The sequence below is a fragment of the Zeus faber genome (genome assembly GCF_960531495.2).
Source record: "Zeus faber genome assembly, chromosome: 2".
Taxonomy (NCBI): Eukaryota; Metazoa; Chordata; class Actinopteri; order Zeiformes; family Zeidae; genus Zeus; species Zeus faber.
In genome coordinates this window covers 33,964,811-33,984,447 of record NC_137189.1, presented here as the reverse complement: position 1 = coordinate 33,984,447, position 19,637 = coordinate 33,964,811, and the positions used below count along the sequence as shown (strand labels likewise).

Here is a 19,637-nt window from a genome sequence, read left to right as displayed (position 1 = left end):
TAAAATACAGGAGAATCCCTGGAAAACAGGAGGGTTGACCCGTATGTAACGGCGAATTTTTCTGAGTTTTCATTGGATGGGCAGAGAATTCCACCGGGTGCATGTGTGTGTTTATGCATGTGAGGTAATCTTGAACGGAAGCTTGAAGATCTCCACTTTCTATGCACGGAGAGTGATGCGACTCGGGCCGAGCAGAAACGCCTGCGATGGCATGTGGGATCTAGGACTCGTTGCAGAAAGGCTCAAGTCAATAGGTGGTGCATATTTTTATTGAACACATTTCCAGCGAAAAGCAATTGCGTCCATTTCGTTCTCACACTGTCGACAGCGGCCGATTCGATGGGAGGTTCAGACCGCGGATCGTTGGCCGTGTCGGTCCTTGTTCCCATTCCGAAGATGCCACAGATTGAACTACAATATTACACTTGTCAAAACAGCGCAAGATCACACACGATACAGAAGTTCCTTCTGGAGGTCATCCGCCATTCTGGAAATCTATGAAAACCTATCCAAATTGAGTCAAACGTTACGCCCCTCGTTTCCTCAGGTTTCACGTTAGAATTAGGCACAATTTGAGGCCTGGTGATGGTGTCTTTCTAAAATCGTCAAAGAATCAATAAAAAACATAGAGAGTTGATGTGAACGGAGTGTGAAAACAAAACTGACCATAAAAGCAGGAGAATTCAGACATCATTTTAAAACATTTAAGGGGCGACGGTAAAATACATCCATCAGTAAAGTTAAGACGTTGTTTGGCAGTCACACCATGAGGGTTGTGTTGCCGCCTTGGCGGGTACGAGCGGAGGTGAGAGAGCAGAGGGAGGGAGAAGGGGATGAAGACTCGGAGGAAGAGGAGCTCGAAGCGCAGAGTCCAATGAAGTCCGGGTCTCACGGTGCGCCGGGTCTTTCGCTTTACTTCGTTTTTCCCGTCATTGTCTCTACGCCTCAACAAGCCTCCTCCCTCACCACCGCACCACCTGGCTGCTGTAGTCCTCGGTGGTGGCCGCCGCCCCTCCCGCCCTCCCCCCTTCCTCCCGGGCCCTCTCGGCCTCCTCCTCCTCGCCCGCCTCCCCCAGCCCCCACAGCTCGGCCAGGTAGGCCTTGTGGAGCTGCTTCCGCTGCTGCCGCTGCCACCGCCGCTGCAGCCGCTCCTGGCGGTGCTGCCGCTGGCGGCTGAACTGGTAGCGCTGCAGGAAGAGCTCCTTGGCGTAGTCGTAGAGCTCCACGTCGAGGGCGTTGAGGCCCTCGATGCGCCAGCGCACCTTCTCGCTGATGCCCACGCTGGCGGCGCGCGTGCTGTTGATCTGCGTGAAGGCCTGGATGAAGCGCAGGCCGAACGTCCGCTCGAACAGGTACTGCGTCTTGCGCTGGAACTCGGTCAGGCCGTAGAAGGCCATGCGCCGTAGGTTGGCCTTGGCGCTGGCCAGCAGCACGCGGCCGCGCTCCAGCTCGCTCATGGACGACATGTTGTAGCAGCCCACCAGGCTGAGGTCGGCCAGCATGCGGACCTGCCGGTTGTTGGCCAGGTTGGACGGGCAGTTCATGAAGTCGGCCAGCGCCACGCCCGTCCAGTCCTCGCCGCTGTAGCAGGCGGGCAGCTCGTCCTGCGTGGGCGCGCGGCCGTCGCACATGTGCAGCGCCGTCTTCCAGGTGGCGCCGCGCTGCACGTGCTTCCACTCGCTGAGGTAACGGGACACGGGGTCGCGCAGCATGGTGATGTAGTAGAAATTCCTGCGAGGGGGGCGAGTGAGAGAGACAGAGAAACATGCATGAGCTCGTGGTTCCTCCAACTCTCCTAATCCACTCTAATACAACGGACATCTTCTAACTATGGGACGGTGACTCAGCAGGTGGAACATGGAGGGTTGCTGATTCGATCCCCAGGCTCCCCCTGGAAGCATGTCCAGGTATAGAACCTCTGGACGAGGAGGGGTTCATTTCAATCTGCCCTCCGGTTCTCAGTTGATCTCTTTACACCTTGGTTATCTGTATGGCGTTACTTTATGGCATGACAAGTTTATCTGTCCAACATTGCGTACACAAGGGCATATAATTGAAAGTGCTTTCCACCAGACATTATAGACATTATATGAGAGGAAAACTATAATAAAAGCCTGTCAACAAAAAGAGATCAAAAGGTTGAAGCTGCAATATTGTCTTTTTCTTATTATTCTCCTGTCTAAAAATACCCATTACAAACAGTGCCCTGCGCGGCAAAATGACTTAATGATTAATGAAATGAGGAAATGACTTCCTGTAGCGACCACCAGCCACAAGCAGAGAGGGATGATTGGGCACCGCACATTGCTTTCCAATGTTTTTATTCATTTGAATGGAAAAAAGTTATTTGTACGTATCACAAAAGCAACTTGTATTAAGTGCAGGTAGAAAAAAAAACAGAAAAAACGTTTGAACGTTCTTCAGAGAGTAATGTCATCCGAAAGCAAAGTGATTTGGCGCATTTACTACGACGCTGCCGCTAAAAAAATGAAAACCTTGGAGATTTCAAAAAAAAAAAATGTTTTTATATAAATTCAAAGTCAAACGGTCTTTGTCAAGTCCCTCTGACGCAGCGACGTCACGTTGACCTCGATCTAACAAAGCAGGAAGCGGAGGCGGAGTGTTGCGGGGCACATCGCTCGCTGCCCACGCTGTTCCCGTCTACTTCCTGTTTCGCTTAATTTGCTCAATATCCAGGCTTGTTTTAAAAATCGCTATTTCCGTAAAATATATATATATTTTTAAAATCGCAAACGATAATGTTCCCGGCGTCTCTCTTTCCCCGCTGTCTCTTCCTCCCTCTCTCTTTTCGTGCTCTCCCTCAACCTCGGTGGCTCTCTCTCTTTCCCTGGGAGAGAGAAGTCCCCCGCCACCTCCCTCTCTCTCCCCCTCCCTCCCTCTCACTCTGTCTCTCTTTCTCTCGCTCTCTTTTTCCTTCTCGCCCTTTCTCTCTCTTCTCTCTTTCCCTCTCTCTCCCTCTGTCTCCATCTCTGGTCTCTCTCCCTCTCTGCCCCCCCCCCCTCTTTATTTCGCTTCCCCTTTCTCTTTCTTTTAAAACTTGAACTTAACTTTGAAACTCTCTCCCTCTCCCCTTCCGCCTTTCTCCTCCCGCCTCTTTTCCATTCTCTCCAGCTCTACATGGAGGGAAGCGATGTGAGTTTCAACAATTTTTTTCCATGCCTCTCTCCCTCCCACTCTCCCCCCTCGTTCTCCGTCTCTCCACCGCTCTCTCCCTCCCTCTCCCTCCCTCTCTCTCCCTCTCTCTCTCTCTCTCTCTCTCCCCCTCTTTTTAAGTGAGTAACTCCTTATGAGGTGAATGTAGCCAGGGATGGGATGTAAGCAGCGGAGAGCTGGACGGACTCCCGGGAGAAGATCTCGGAAGTGTGAAGTGTGTGTGTGTGTGCGCGCGCGTGCGTGTGTGCGTGCGTGTGTGTGTGTGTGTGTGTGTGTGTGTGCATTTCCATGTCGGCGTCCGTGTCCCTGCATGTGTGCATTTGCGGGGGTGTGTGTCTTGGCAGCACCTGTGTTTGTCAGCAGTGGTAATAATTCAGCCGGTCCAACACAACACACACGCACACACAACACACACACACACACACACACACACACACACACACACACAGACACACACACAGGGAAACAACAGCTGGGGATGGCACTGGATAGCAGCATGGAAGATGAGGAGGAAGAAGAAGAGGAAAATGAAGACAGGCCAAGACAGTAGCACCCCCTCCCCTTCCTCCGCCTGAAGCCCGGTAGGGGTGGGGTGGGGTGGGGGGGGGGGTGTTGGGTGTGTAATGCGGGTCCTCATCAATGTCGAACCAAAGACTTTGCGAGAGGGAAAAAAAAATGTTTGCGCGGTGGCAGCTTTGATCACGATCTGATCCGATGTCATCACTGGCGGCAACTCGGAGTTGCGAGGACGGAGTAGCACGCGTTCCCGCGTCGTGACGGAGCGGAGCGAGCAGTGAAGACGTGCTGCGGAAAACACCCGACTTTCAGCCCGGGACACGCCGGGCGCAAATAAAACAACAACACCCCGACCGAAAGCAAGGAGTACTGTAGCGTTCAGTCTGAGACATGGCTCCGCACAAACTTTCCTCCGGGGTGGGGGGCCATCATGTACTGTGGAGTGTTGGATCAAAGATGATTTTGAGCAAATGGAAGCAAATGAAAGTAGGATATGCAAAACCGTGTGATTAAATAGTTTTATACAGGACAATAATATACAGTATTATGGATTATTGTGGATGATTATTATCATTATTATTATTATTATTATTATACAGTAATACAATGTTGGCCATCAATAACCAAGTGAACAAGTTTGAGCGCTTGAAAGCAAAGTGTGGATTCCGTGCGTCAATGATGTACCCATGCGCGCGCACACACACACACACACACACAGCCATCTACATTGCAGTCTAAGTGAATTTCCGCGTCATCTTCCTCCTCGCCCGCCTTTTCCGAGTGAACCGCATTATCGTTTATACACACACACACACACACACACGCACGCACGCACGCACGGACGCACGCACACGCACACACACGCACACACACAGACACACACACACACACACACACACACACACACACACACACACACACACACACACACACACCCCGCCTTTCTTATATTTCCTGGACAGAGAGCTCTTCCTTCCACTCACCCGCTCCAACCTTGCATATCATCTGTCTGTTGCAGCAAAACCACCGGAAAACTGCGTCAATAAATCCCCGTGCAGCTCAGTCTGGGCTTCAGTTGTGACCTATCGACTAGATGTGGTAAATGTCAAAGCGCTCCCTTACCCCCACCGTCCCCCACCCGCCTTTGGAGGGGCAGGGTGAGGGCGGCAGCAGCGGCAGGGACGTCCAATAATGAAGGTCAAGGCACAAGTTATTGTCAGGTCAACGGTTTAGTTATATTTATCGATCTTGAGCCGGCCGTTTTAGGGTGAAAGCGGTGGTGCTTCGGCCACTAGAGGGAGCTCTTCATGGTGGGCATGAGCTGGTTTGGTTGTCTGAGAGGACTTTATAAGATCCCGCGTCAAAAGACAAAACCATACATGATTTCTTCTTCTGATTGCAATGGACGCATTCAAATTTATCAACTCACGCGGCAAGTTTGGGTCCGACAGTACGACAGGAAGAGACGTTGGTCAAGTATTTTATTTTAAATGGACTTGAACCAAAGTAAATAAGTCAAGTATTTCAAAATAATGACGTTATTACCGTTAACGTTGGATGTCACCATATTCACCGTTCAATGTGTGTTGTTTTTTTTTGGGGGGGGGGGGGGGGGGGGGTTCGCACTCTCCAAACGTTATACAGTTTTAAACTCTCGTTCATCGAACATAGTAAATGTCCAGCTGAGAAAACTACTCGCTGTTCCGGACCAAAACAAAACCAAAACCCTCCCACTGTTGTTTTGTGACATGAAACTCAGATGCCGATCATCCGACGGCCACTAAAGGGGAGGGAATCCGACCGTCTGACGCAGATGATGGATTTGGCGTGACTCAAGCTTAAGAGCGACGGAAGAGTCCGTCCAAGCTCCTGTCTGTTTCATCCACGGTGATGTTGTTCGGAGATTTCTCTCCCTTTCTCGCCCTATTAATGCCCTTCCGCCGAGAGTGACGACTCCAGCGGCGTTTTCGGCGAGTTCAACTCTACCTCCTCCCCAAAGGTTTAGGGATTGATCACACCCCGCGCGAGATGGGATCCGCTGTCTCGTAAATCACACTGCGCAGGGAAAGGCCCCGGGCTGCCAGACCTCATAGGAAGGCATTCGAAATAATAACCAGTAATAACTGCATCTGGGTTCCATATTTTTAATGCCTTTCCCACCCTCTGGTCACCTTCCTCTCTCTCGCTCTCTCTCCACCCCCACCGCCACACCTCTCTCTCTCTCTCATCCACGGCATCAAAAATAGATCAAACTGGCAGCAGATCGATAGCTGACTTGTTAATCCACTCATTGTCGCCAAGGACACCGAGGAGTTGATGGAGGGCTTTGTGTTTCTCGAGAGGCCGTTTGGAGTAAAAACGAGAGCGGAATATAATTTCTTCCCAAGGCTTTTAGTGGCTTTGAATGACCAAAAAGAACTGTTTGCTGTCCCAGTTTTCGCACTGCGGATGATCCGTCAATATAATGTGATTTGCAGTTAAAATATAAGTACGTTATTCCATAAAGAGCTTCATGTTCATTGTGTAGAGATCCCATTGAGAGCCTATTCTAGTGCAGCAACACCACCCATACAGCACATCTTGATTTTCATTTCATTTCATAAGTCCATAAATAGTTATTATGCTATACAAGGCCCACCATGCCTCATTTGTTTCAATGGAACTTTATCGATCAAGGCATTAAAGTGGACCTATTATGGTCTTTTTCAGACATGTATGGACTTGACAATTAAATTAAATAAAATTAAATTAAATTAACAATGAAATTGGCCTTTCTTGGAAAATAAACATGAAGGCCTTTTGAAATATAGCGTTAATATATAGGCAATAACATGTGTTAACTTTGCTGTAGTTTCACATCACATCCCATTTATCCATCGATCTGAATGCAATTAAGCTCCTTTTTCCTGCCTTTCACCAGATTCACACCAGAGTTGTTGATGAGCGTCACCACTGGCAAATAAGATTAGATCCTGATGGATCTATCTCTCTATCTATCTATCTATCTATCTATCTATCTATCTATCTATCTATCTATCTATCTATCTATCTATCTATCTATCTATCTATCTATCTATCTATCTATCTATCTATCTATCTATCTATCTATCTATCTATCTATCTATCTATCTATCTATCTATCTATCTATCTATCTATCTATCTATCTGTCTATCTATCTATCTATCTATCTATCTATCTATCTATCTATCTATCTATCTATCTATCTATCTATCTATCTATCTATCTATCTATCTATATATCTGTCCATCTATCTATCTATCTATCTATCTATCTATCTGTCTATCTATCTATCTATCTATCTATCTATCTATCTATCTATCTATCTATCTATCTATCTATCTATCTATCTATCTATCTGTCATCTGTCTTTCATCTGTCTATGATCTATAAAGGCATACGAGGCGAGCAACTAATCAGTATTTGTGACTTTTTTTACGTTGATGTATTCGATCGTGTCTGAAATATTAACAAAAGAGTGGAAAGGAATATAAAGAAAAGCAAAAAGTGTTGATGACGTCTCTATCATGCACCGGTCACATGATAGAGACGTGAATTCTCCTGCTCAGTTCACACATACCGCTCAATCTGACATTACGCGGGCTTTATACGAGGTTGCTGGCCTGGTAAAGTCCAGGTAATGTCCGGTCCAACTGATTCGGACATGTGCGTTCACACATTCAGCTCCTCCAGGGTTGCAGCGCATGTGTGAAAACAGCTTAGCAGTTCTTTCATCTATTTAAATATATTTTTTTATATTATATATATATATATATATATATATATATATATATACAGTATATATACAGTATACATACACACACACACACACAGTGGCTTCAGAAATTATTCAGACCCCTTCCCTTTTTCCAACTTTTTTATTGTGTTGTAGATGTAACTTTAAATGGATAAAATTACCATTTTTGCACATGAATCTACACTCAATATCCCATAATGACAAAGTGAAAACATGCTTTTAGAAATTTTTGCAAATGTCTTCAAAATTAAAAACACCCACGCAGGGCCAGAGTTTCCATTATCTGGTAATTACCGTATTTTACCGCGAAAATCTGTCGAGGTCCAACATCTTTAATTCTCTCCGGTCATTATGTCCATTGAAAATAATTCCCTCTAAACTCAATTAGAATAAGTGCTGGCCAATGAAGTGATCCCAATAATTATCGGCATTTTTTTAACTCCACGACGAAATATAACAGACTAGATCACTTGGATTAAAAATTCTGCAGATCTGTTAATTTCTGCTTTTGGGAAGTTGCAATGGAAAGCCAATCAGTTTGAATTCAAAGTTCAAAGCTGACTTTTCACCTCTGACCAATCACGTTTGTCGATATAGAAATAAGCCCCGCCCCCTCCCTCGTGGACAGGTTGCGCTTACACACACACACACACACACACACACACACATACATACACACATACAAATACACACACACACACACGCAGAAAGATGATGTGTTGTTGGGACACAAAAACACACCATCCAAAGGAACGCCAAACTATTGAAGTAAGTTTGGCGTTTTTGGATATTTAGGTTCCGACCCAAAGACGAAGGTGAAAATTCAACATGTAAAATATGTCGGCGGGATGTCCGGACAAAGACTGACAAGACCACAAACTTTATTATTTATTAAGACCTACTTGCCATATTTTTATTTTTTTTGATTTTATCAAAATGTTCTTTTAGGGAAATGTTAATTAAAGCGGCTGCACTTGTGACTTATTGTTCACGAACGGAAATGATTTGATTCCAAGTTGTAATATTCGTAAAATGTATTTATTTGTTTTAAAATGGCTTTAGCTGACGGGACTTATTTTATTTTGAGTATTCAATAAAATATGTCATACATCTGCATGCCTTGATGATGTCGTTCTCTACAAAGCCCGCCCATCAATTGCTTTTACGCTCAATAAACACTGATAATATTTGAATTGGAAATCAAAATCTCCCAGGACACCAACTGTTTCCAATGGAAACTCCGATAAGGTCCCACAAGCCACGAAGTCCAAGGAACTCTCTGCAGAGCTCCTCCATGTAATTGCGGCGAGGCATAAACAGCATAGATAGCCCCTAATTCCTAGAGCTTTTAGTCCCCCCAGGAGCTCAGTGTCCTCAAATTATTGTGAAATGGAAGAAGTTTGGAAGCACCGGCACTCTTCCCAGAGGCAGGGACAGGGAGACCGGTCAGAGTTGAGGGAGGGAATGAATGCAGCCAAATGCAGAGAGGTCCTTGAAGAGAAGCCGCTCCAGAGTGCACGCCACCTCAGGCCGAGGTGGCGCTTCACCTTCCGACGCCGCAACGACCCGAAGCACACGGCCAAGACCACGCTGGAGTGGCTTTCGGCTTGATTTTTAATAACTTAGCATGATGTTTATACATTATTATTAGTAGGGAGTTGTGTGCAGTATAAGATACGATGTTGACTATACAGTAAGCTCCATCTGTGCTGCTGACCAGCTGATCGGGTCGTAGGTCGCCTCCGGGGCAGTCCTTGTGATCGTAGAGCATCTGGAGCGCAGGTGGCGGCACTAAGCTGCTCCTCATAGCCTCCTCTATGTGGGTCAATGGAGCAAAATGGGCGAACAAACACAAAAAAATCTCCACCACGGTACCGAATTTCACAATGTGGATTTAACGGAATATTCGATTGTGATTGGTCAATAGCGGCCAATCGGCTCTCGGTTAATTTCTCCGAACCACTCCTCCGACTGTATTCCGGTGCTTCAGTTGGCTCCGCTTCTGCGGAACTGTTCTGCTTAGCCTCGGCTCCTAAACCAGGCTTATTAGTTACGGAATCATTTCAAATCAATACCTCAAACGCGATCTCATTATCGCCCGTCTCAATGTATTGATATTATTCATATTTAGTAAGTAGATCTGTCCGTCAGTCTGTCTAAAGCGGTATATAAATATCTACCTGAACACCCATAATGAACATTTAGAATCACCAATTTCCTCCGAGATTGGTACAGCGTGGCACTTTATTCGACCTAACTCCTTCCCTCCCTCCATCCTTCCATCCCCGCGTCCGAACACCCCAACAACCTCTCCCGCCGCTCTCCATCCCCATCCCGCCCCCCCGCTCCCTTGTTATTTCTTCATCCTGTCAAAGCATCCCGTGATAGCTTCCCCCGCTGCATCGCAGAAGGTCCTAAATTGCCCCCCAAGCAGCCACTCCGATCCAACCTGCTTCAAATTACCGCCCGGTCAGCCCTCGCGCCTCTCGGCGCCCCCCCCCCCCCCCCGGACATCCAAAAAAAAAAAGAAACAAGGAGGAGGGGGGGGGGGCGTAACCTTATTACCGACCTCATTATATCCGATCAGAGCCGAGGCTGAGGGCTGGTCGGGACGACACCCTCACTCCGGGTCTCACGGCGTAATGAGCACGATTGGGGAAACGCTCTCTCCACTTCGCGCTTTTGATTCTGGTAACGGAAACAGCGGCGGAAACTGTCGCTGTTAGCGACTACAGGATACAGACACTTTGAGCCGGTGAGGGGGGGAAAAAAAACAAACCCCGCTGCATTCATAATTCGGCTTCGCCCGCACCCCTCAAGCTTCTTAGAGCGAAGAAGAACAAGGGCAAGAAGTGGAAAAACGAGGCGACTTCACAAAAACACGGCGCCAGAGGCACGGGAGTGGATCGAGTCCCTTTTTTTCCTGTTTGAAATTTTTATACCGGGGACCGTGAGGTGAAGAACAAAAAAACACCTTGTGAATCCGACGACGCATCTCAGAGTCATTACAGACTCTCGAACCAACCCAAAACACAAGAAGCTGCATCAAAACGCAGGCGCCCTATAGACAGGAGGGATACCGAGATAATCATACGTTTATTTTTATTTATTTATTTTTTTATATTTTATATAACTAATTACTTGTATGTATTTATGTTCACAAATATGTTGATTTTCATTTGTAGTTTGACGATTTATCTCTCCAGGCTCATCCACGTTTGTTATAATTTTTTCCAAAAGGGAAACTGTGCTCGATTGTGCATTTGCGAATTTGCATGAATTGATGATGATCTATGTTAATTCATCATCTATATGAGCCGCCATCTTCCATTGTGTATATATATATATATATATATATATATATATATATATATATGCTATATATATTTTCTAATGCTAATTTCTGTACAGCAATGCATCGACCCTTAATATATGAAAATGTACAAAGGAGACGAAACTCCGGCGGGAGCGCGAGGAACTGTCGTGGTAAGATGTTGGGATCTCGGTAATCTGCACACTCCTTAAGGGAGATTAAGGACGAGCAGAGACAGGTTTTATCATCCGGGGAGGGAAGGGGGGAGAGGAGGGATTAATCCGGAGAACCAGATTTACCCAAGACCATCCAAACAAGTGTAACGTGTTTAGAAAATAAAGATAAAAATTCTGAATACAGATGAAAGAAACCCCTGATGATGAGATAAGATACTTAATCAATCCAGCAAAGAACGGTTCGGTCGAGGAAGAGATACTAAGTTAAAAAATAAGTAATGGGACAACACATACCTATCCACACAAGTTATCTAAGGTACTAGATGAGTAGTAGCACAATGGCCTGGGCCCCAGGGGGCGGGGCCCTGCGCCGGCGCTCACCTTCGCGTTGTCCTACGACCGGCGGAACGACGACCCGACAACGACAAGAACTCCATCCAAGGAATTCACTTATTTTTTTGCAGTGAATTTCGTCACTTTGAACAAGAAAAACAGGCGCAACGTTTGCCGAACGGCTCGGCCTGAGTGTAGGGAAAGCAGCTTCTGGCCGGACGGGAAAACAGACCAGAGCTGCCATTTCGGGGGCGAGTCCTTTTAAACTCGAGCTGCCTCCGGCTCCGCCAGGTCTGCTTATCTGACGCGCTTCGATGACAGGTTCTCCGCACCTCCTTGGTGTGACACGGAGGCGCGGCCGCGCGAGTTCAACGAGAGGCGCGATGCTAGCTAGTAGCACTGTGCTAACTTATGACTCGTGAGCCCATATGGCGGCTGGCAGTTTACAGTGCGTACTAGTTGCAGTATTGCAGCTCTACTAATATTATATTTAGCAGACGCTTTTGTCCAGAGCGACTCACACTTATCCACGCACCGATGGACGCAGCCATCTGGAGCAATTAGCTCAAGGACACTCCAGCGCGTTAGCAGGAGGAGCTGGGAGTCGAACTGGCAGCGGGTTACTAGACAACCCGCTCTCCCTCCTGAGCTACTGCCCAACGACCCAATACGTCTTGGGTTCCAGGTGCGGCCAGCGGATATTCTGGCCAAACTTCCTCTTCACCGTTGACAGACCGCGTGGAGAGCCAAAAGAGGCGGGGTGCGCTGACCGAAACGGAATCTCGGAGCCCGTCGGCCGCGGGCCTTGGCGACGGGTTAGCCCTTTCGTTTTTAATTTCCCAACTTACTACTCGTGAAACAAGCCGGGTGGCAGACGCCGTATCCCATGCCAAGCCCGACTCCATTCTGGCGTCTCAAGTTGTTTTAATCGGACGGTAAACGGTGACGGGCGCAGGGAAGAGGAAGCCCTGCCCCGAATATCCGCTGGCTGCACCGGAGCGCCCGAGGTATTGACCGTTGTCCCCGGAGTCTGTCGTCGCCAGGCCAACAGCGTCTGAGATTGCTGACAAAGTGGCTTGCAGTAGCCCATTATCATAATGATCAATATCACCAGTGATCATCAGTTATCACAATTCATAATCACAATGAAAATAGATGAGATCCGATTCAACTAATTGTCATTGCGCAGAGTACTGAGGCAACCAAATGCATTCCTCTGCATTTTACCCGTCCTAAAATATCCACCCAATATCCAGAAATATCCAAACATCCATTATCTGTCGAGACGTCCCTTTTTGCTGTCAATCATTTCCCATCAATAGTCCCTTGGATGGGACTTGGATGCAATTTTGCAAAAGCAAATTCCTTTGAATGGCTTGTTATCTGATCTCAGTCCTTTTAGTCGCTATTTTTAATTTTTTTTAATCTTCTGTGAGCTTTTCGCAGGGTGGGCATTTTTGGTGCATCGCAAAGATGTACAGTGCGAAAGCAGCGCGGTCGGTCGACAGTGTTGGATGACCGTGAGCCCGAGTCTCGGGGCGTATGCTGTAGAAATTTGATGGAAAAAAGGAATCTTTTATCTCCGCGTCGTCAGACCGCATTGAAAAGCGTGGGAACGGACCTTGAGGAACAGACGAGCGCTCACAAAGCCGCACAGATTGGGACGTCAAGGAAAGGTTAGGGCTAAGACGCCCAAGCCGCTAAGCCGCACACGCCAGGTTGTGGGGTTTGCGTGTGTGTGTGTGTGTGTGTGTGTGTGTGTGTGTGTGGTGTGTGTGTGTGTGTGTGTGTGTGTGTGTGTGTTACCTAAGCACCGGAATCACAGCTTTTAATACTGGGGGGGAAAAGAAGAAGAAACAATGAAATATTCCACTTGTGTGTCATCCGCGTAGACCGCCCCCCATGACTTAACACATCCTTGTCGCCAAACATTTTTTGATATAATATTTGCTCATTTTTTTCATTTATTGTTTTTTTTTTTTTTTTTTTTTTTTTTTTTTTTTCAAATAAATGAAAAGATAAGCAAGCTTCTGGCTTCTAATTTCCCCCCTTCTTTAAATGACTTCATACACTCCACCCTCCCCAAAAGGTTTTCTTAATCACATTTATTTGTGTAAAAGAAAAATAAAGAATTAAATATTCAGCAAATAGAAAGCTGGCACTAGCTCTATTGTTTTCCCCCTATTATTTATTAATAGCCATTTCTATTTGTTCATCATTTTTATTTATTAAATTCATTTATTTATTTAAAATAAATATTTCATCATTTTTCATCTGCGTTAGTTCTAGCTTCCCACCCCCCACGCCCCTCTCTTTTACCTACTTTATACATCCTGGTCATCCCCCAATCAATCATTTTTATTAATTAAATTAATTTCTTTCAAATATATACTCCACTCATTTTTCATATGCGTGGATCAAGTAAGAGCGAGTTCTAGCTTCTAATCCCACCCCCTCCACTCATGCAACCACTCCACACATCCTACTCACCCCAACAAAAATATTATATATATTTTTATTTATTAAGCATTTTTATTCATTAATTCATGTATTTATTTAAGAAGATCAATTCTGCTCATTTTTCCCTCTTTACTCCTCAATACATCCTAGTCACCCAAAACACTATTATTATTATTATTATTACTTATTTATTTATTTATTTTTAATCTATCAATCATTTTTATTATATTCCACAAATTTTTCACGATTCCAGAAATCTCCACCTCCCTGAACTACTCCATACGTCCTACACCCCAAAAAATTGAAACGGAGGAGGGATGCTGGACCCCCACCTCCTCCCCCCACACACACACACACACACGGTGTTCCCCAAGCTTTCACTTTATCACCCAAAATAGCGAGTGGAGATGTTATCAACTCGCTCCCTGTTTGATGATCTCTGTCCCTCTCTCCCCCTCTCTTCCTCTCTAGACAGACAGACAGACAGATAGATAGATAGATAGATAGACAGACAGACAGACAGATAGATAGATAGACAGACAGACAGACAGACAGACAGATAGATAGACAGACAGACAGACAGACAGACAGACAGACAGACAGATAGACAGACAGACAGACAGAGAGACAGGTAGATAGATAGATAGATAGATAGATAGATAGATAGATAGATAGACAGACAGACAGACAGACAGACAGACAGACAGACAGACAGATAGACAGACAGACAGACAGACAGACAGACAGACAGACAGACAGACAGACAGACAGATAGATAGATAGATAGATAGACAGATAGATAGATAGATAGATAGATAGATAGATAGATAGATAGATAGATAGATAGACAGACAGACAGACAGACAGACAGACAGACAGACAGACAGACAGACAGATAGATAGATAGATAGATAGATAGATAGATAGACAGATAGATAGACAGATAGATAGATAGATAGATAGATAGATAGATAGATAGATAGATAGACAGATAGATAGACAGATAGACAGACAGATAGACAGATAGACAGACAGACAGATAGATAGATAGATAGATAGACAGATAGATAGATAGATAGACAGATAGACAGACAGATAGACAGACAGATAGACAGATAGATAGACAGATAGATAGACAGATAGATAGACAGATAGATAGATAGATAGATAGATAGATAGATAGACAGATAGATAGACAGATAGATAGACAGATAGATAGATAGATAGATAGATAGATAGATAGATAGATAGATAGATAGATGATAGATAGATAGATAGATAGATAGATAGATAGATAGATAGATAGATAGATAGATAGATAGATAGATAGATAGATAGATAGATAGATAGATAGATAGATAGATAGATGGATAGATAGATAGACAGATAGATAGACAGATAGATAGATAGATAGATAGATAGATAGATCACTACATCCACCCACGTTGCAGAAAGCTGCTTGTTATTTGACTTAAAACGTAAAATGATTAAACATAACTTGTCATTACTGTTTGTGTGGGATTTCAGTGAGAACACATCAAATCAGACGCTCACTAGAGAGTTGGCAATTCTCTGCACAGTCACTGGACTAATATTTGTATGAATCATTATCGGGTGAAGGAGGAGGGTGGAGGAGGAAGGAGGTGGAAGAACACAACAGTGATGGAGGAGGATGGTGTAAAAGGAGGAGAAGGGTCGAGGAGGACGAGAGTGGAGGAGGAAAGGCAGAGGTGGAGGGAGGACAAGGGAGGCGATGGGAGAGGCGGAGGAGGAGGGGGAGGAAGAGGAGGCTGGCGGAGGAGGGTGGTGGAGGGCGTTGCATGGCGGGGAGGAAGAGGGCTGAGGGAGGGTGAAGGAGGGGGAGGAGGAGGAGAGCAGATGAGGCAGGGGGGGCGGGCGGAGATGGAGAGAGGAGGAGGGAGGAGACAGATGCGGGGGGGGGGGGGAGGGTGATGGAGGAGGGTGGTGGAGGAGGAGGAGGAAGAGGACGGCAGAAGAGGAGGAAGTGGAGAGTGGAAGTTTCATTGGACAGAGATCCTCATACAGTGTGACTTTTATTCTATAGGATTGATACATTTATGATATGGGAGAAGATAAAAGCCTCCACCCATGCATGATTTCCCCGAAATGTTCTTTTTATTTTTATTTTTATGAACTAATTCAAACTTGTTGATTTAAGACCTGGTGGGTTTTAAAAAGTCCTTTCTAGTTCAATTTCCATCTAAATCACCCACTCACCATTTCCCCTTGAAGCCGCTGGGATTATACGCTGTCATATTACTCAGAAAATTCCCTTTTTGCTACTTTTATCCCCGCGGGGAGATCAAAATAAATCAAAAATATATAATCTATCAAGGCCGCGGTACATAAAGTGGACATGAAGATCAGCATGGACTGCAGCAACATCCTCTCAAAACACACACACACACACACGCACACACACACACACGCTTCTCTTCCCTTATAATAATGCCACATATTGTAATAACTTGCCAAAAGGTAGAAAATGTGTTATTATATAATAACATCCACATATTGTGGGTGAGGTTGTTAAAACTCATAATAAGCATCTTCAACCCAATAGATTTTTCATTTGTAATAACTCATTACCTAACGGTTATTGGGGCTACAACTTCAGATGACGACTGCAATAACTCAACAGTTTATGTGATATTTTATAAGTGATTTATGACATTTTCACATGTTACAAAATGCTGGTGTTATTACATAATTACACAATTAATATGATAATAATGGTCAAACGTATTACATTTTGGCAAGCTATTAGAAAATGCCTGTGTTATTACATAATCAATATTTTATATGATAAAAATTGCCAAATGTATTAAATTTTGGCAAGCTATTGCAAATTGTGGGTGTTATTACATAATTATATAATAATTATTTTATATGATAATAATGGTGAAATTTGACATTTTGTCTAATTATTACAAAATGTGGGTCTTAATACAAAATGACATAATACATATTTTATGATAATAATGGTAAAATGTATGACGTTCTGACAAGTTGTTACAAAAAGCGTCCTCATAAATGTGCATATCGAAGCTTTTTGGCCCCGCCGAACAACACTGAGTGCAAGATAAGCAACTACAGCTTCAAGTTCAAGTACAAGAGATTATTTCTCACGTACATTCTCGATAAAGCTAAACATTTCAAACGGCACGGAGGCCGCACTTAATTGTTCTATTTTTGAGCCACCGGCCTTCCGCGCAGCCGCCCTTTTTTTCTTCCCGGCGGACAGAAAACACCCCCTGCTCCACTCCACAGTTAATGAGACTGTGACGGCTGCGGAGTGAGTTGTGGCTCGGCTGTGCTTTAAAAACACCAGACTTTGCAGTCGTGCTATCAATTACTGCACCAGCCGCTCCTACATTAGATACTGGATACTTGATAAACATTTGGCAAAGTGAATACTCAAACTCGAACACTCAAAACACTATAAATATATATATATGTATATATATATATATATATACAGTATATATATATATATATATATATACACCACGCTCTGGTGGGTTTTCTCTGGATTAGGGGTCTTTCTTGCACAAGAAACATCATGTGACCAGTGATGGACGCTGAAAGTCGTTCCCCAGAACACTTTTCATGGCCTCCATTAATTGCACGTGTGTGTCGGCCGCCGTAGACTACATGTACGCATGTGTTGGGGTGTGGGCAGTGACTAATAAAGATGAGCTAAACTAAGCTTGTCCGGTTTCGTTCGTTGGGTTACCGACATCAAGGGGGCAGTGAGTTTCAGTTAAAGCTTTAAGAAGTAGTTAAAACGCTCAATCCAACCACTAATACTATGTACACTATATACACTATATACACTATATATACTATATATACTATAAACACTATATATTATATACATTATATACATTATATATACTATTTATACTATATCCATTATATATACTATAGATACTATATACACTATATACACTTTATACACTATATACACTTTATATACTATTTATACTATATAGATTATATATACTATATATACTATATACACGACATACACTATATACACTATATATACTATAAACATTATATATACTATATATACTATATACACTATGTATTCTATATATACTTGTGCTGATTATGCACATTATGGTGTTTTTTGTATTTTTAGAGCTTATTGTGTGTAACCACCGGGTGTCAAGACATTTCACTGCATATATGTATGACCATATGTAGATGTTTGTGACAAATAACCTCTTGAATCTTGAATCTTGAATATACACTGTATACATCTCATCTCATCACCGTTCGCAGTCTCAGTGTCGTTCCCAGTCTGTCAGTATTCACTACAATCGCGTTCGCAATGGCCACGCCCCCTCACCGTCAAATAACACGGGTTTTCTCGCTGGTTGTAGGAACGGAACTCGGGCGTTAAGTGAGGAGTACCTGTATAGTATAGTACTTAATGACATAACAATGACATAAAAGTGCTATTGCCGTTTAATCTGCATAATTGTACTCAAATGTACATTCTATTATGTTCCATTCTGTTCTATTCTATCGCGTTCTGTTCTATCCTCTTCTTTTCTGTTCTATTTACATTCTGTTCCCTTTTCTATTCCACCCCAAAATGCTGATCTGTGCAAATAAGCCGAACTTCTCTTTCGCGGGCTGTATAGAGGGCAAATCAAAGTATCGCTCGCAATACTTATTAAAAGAGAGAACTTCCCTACAGCAGCTCCCGAAAAGTTCCACATTACTCCAATCAATCATCAACAAGAACCTTTCGCCTCGCGTTGCTCGCAGTCAGGGCCAAGCCAGGGCACGCCGCGGTGCGCGTTAGGTCGGGCCCTTGGCGCGGCGGGTCGGAGCGGCTTCCCCCTCCATCCGTCCCTTGTCCTCCTCAGACCTCCTTAACGCTCTCAGGACCATATGGAGATTTGGAGATCTCAGCCACCCATTACTGCAAATTGGCTTCTGGGGCAGGAGGCGGCAGGCCTCTGACAAGCCGTCCTGTCTTAAGTGCTTTACTCTCCCGAGCTTAATGGTGTCTCTTTGGTAATTACAGTGTCGTGCTATCAAGTCTTCAACAGAGCGGAAGAGCCTTTTCGGCGCGAGGGGCGTCTGTGGTCCATGGAAATCTTTGTGGTACAATATAGAGCTGGCCGATATACTGTATATCCTTATAATACTGGTATCGCGAAAGGAGACTAGCTATTGTCGGGGATGTTGGCGGTCGTAATATTACAGTATAGATAAATGTGTTCTTTAAGGAGTGTTACAGTAAAGTGATGCAAGCCAAAATCCCAGATGATACCTAATCCTATATCGCGATCTCGACATAATATCAATATCCCAATATCGATATTATACCTATATCGCGATATTGATATATCGTAATACGACGAAATAGTTGAATTTTGTCTTTGAGGCTGCGTTACAGTAAAATAATGGAAAACCAAAATGTCAGACTATATCCAGTCCTATATCGCAATACCGATATAATATCAATATCACAATATGGTTAAATGTTGTCTGGGTTACAGAAAAGTCATGAATCATTTTCTGAAATTCAAACACTGTTCTAGATATTCTAATCAACGCCTCTACCAGCTTGGTCATAATACCCACATTACCAGATGATTGTTTCTCAAATATATATTGTGTAAATATCATCCAAAAACATTGTCAAATTATATGTCAAATTATATCATCAATAAAAACCATGAAATTTGATTTGGTCAATATCGCCGAGCCCAAGGCTCTGCTGTAATCGTGTTACAGCACAACTACACCGTACAAACACTCTGACAGCACCCGGCCCAGAAGCTAGGGTCCTTTAGTACACTCTTTGGGCATAAAGAGGTTCCATAGCCGTATTGTGGCTGTTCT

The 19,637-nt window shown here is 44.3% G+C and overlaps 1 protein-coding gene across 1 annotated transcript in view; it reads right to left on the bottom strand.

Moving 5' to 3' along the window:
- Positions 1-263: 263 nt before the first annotated feature.
- LOC307248071 (heparan-sulfate 6-O-sulfotransferase 3-B-like) overlaps positions 264-19,637 on the bottom strand; it is a gene marked incomplete at its 5' end in the record, with an annotated part of 20,755 nt that continues 1,381 nt past the window's right edge. The window contains one exon of the mRNA XM_080024282.1: positions 264-1,731. Within this exon, the coding sequence (XP_079880408.1) occupies positions 963-1,731 (769 nt within the window). The 3' untranslated portion in view covers positions 264-962. The remainder of the gene's footprint in view (positions 1,732-19,637) is intronic.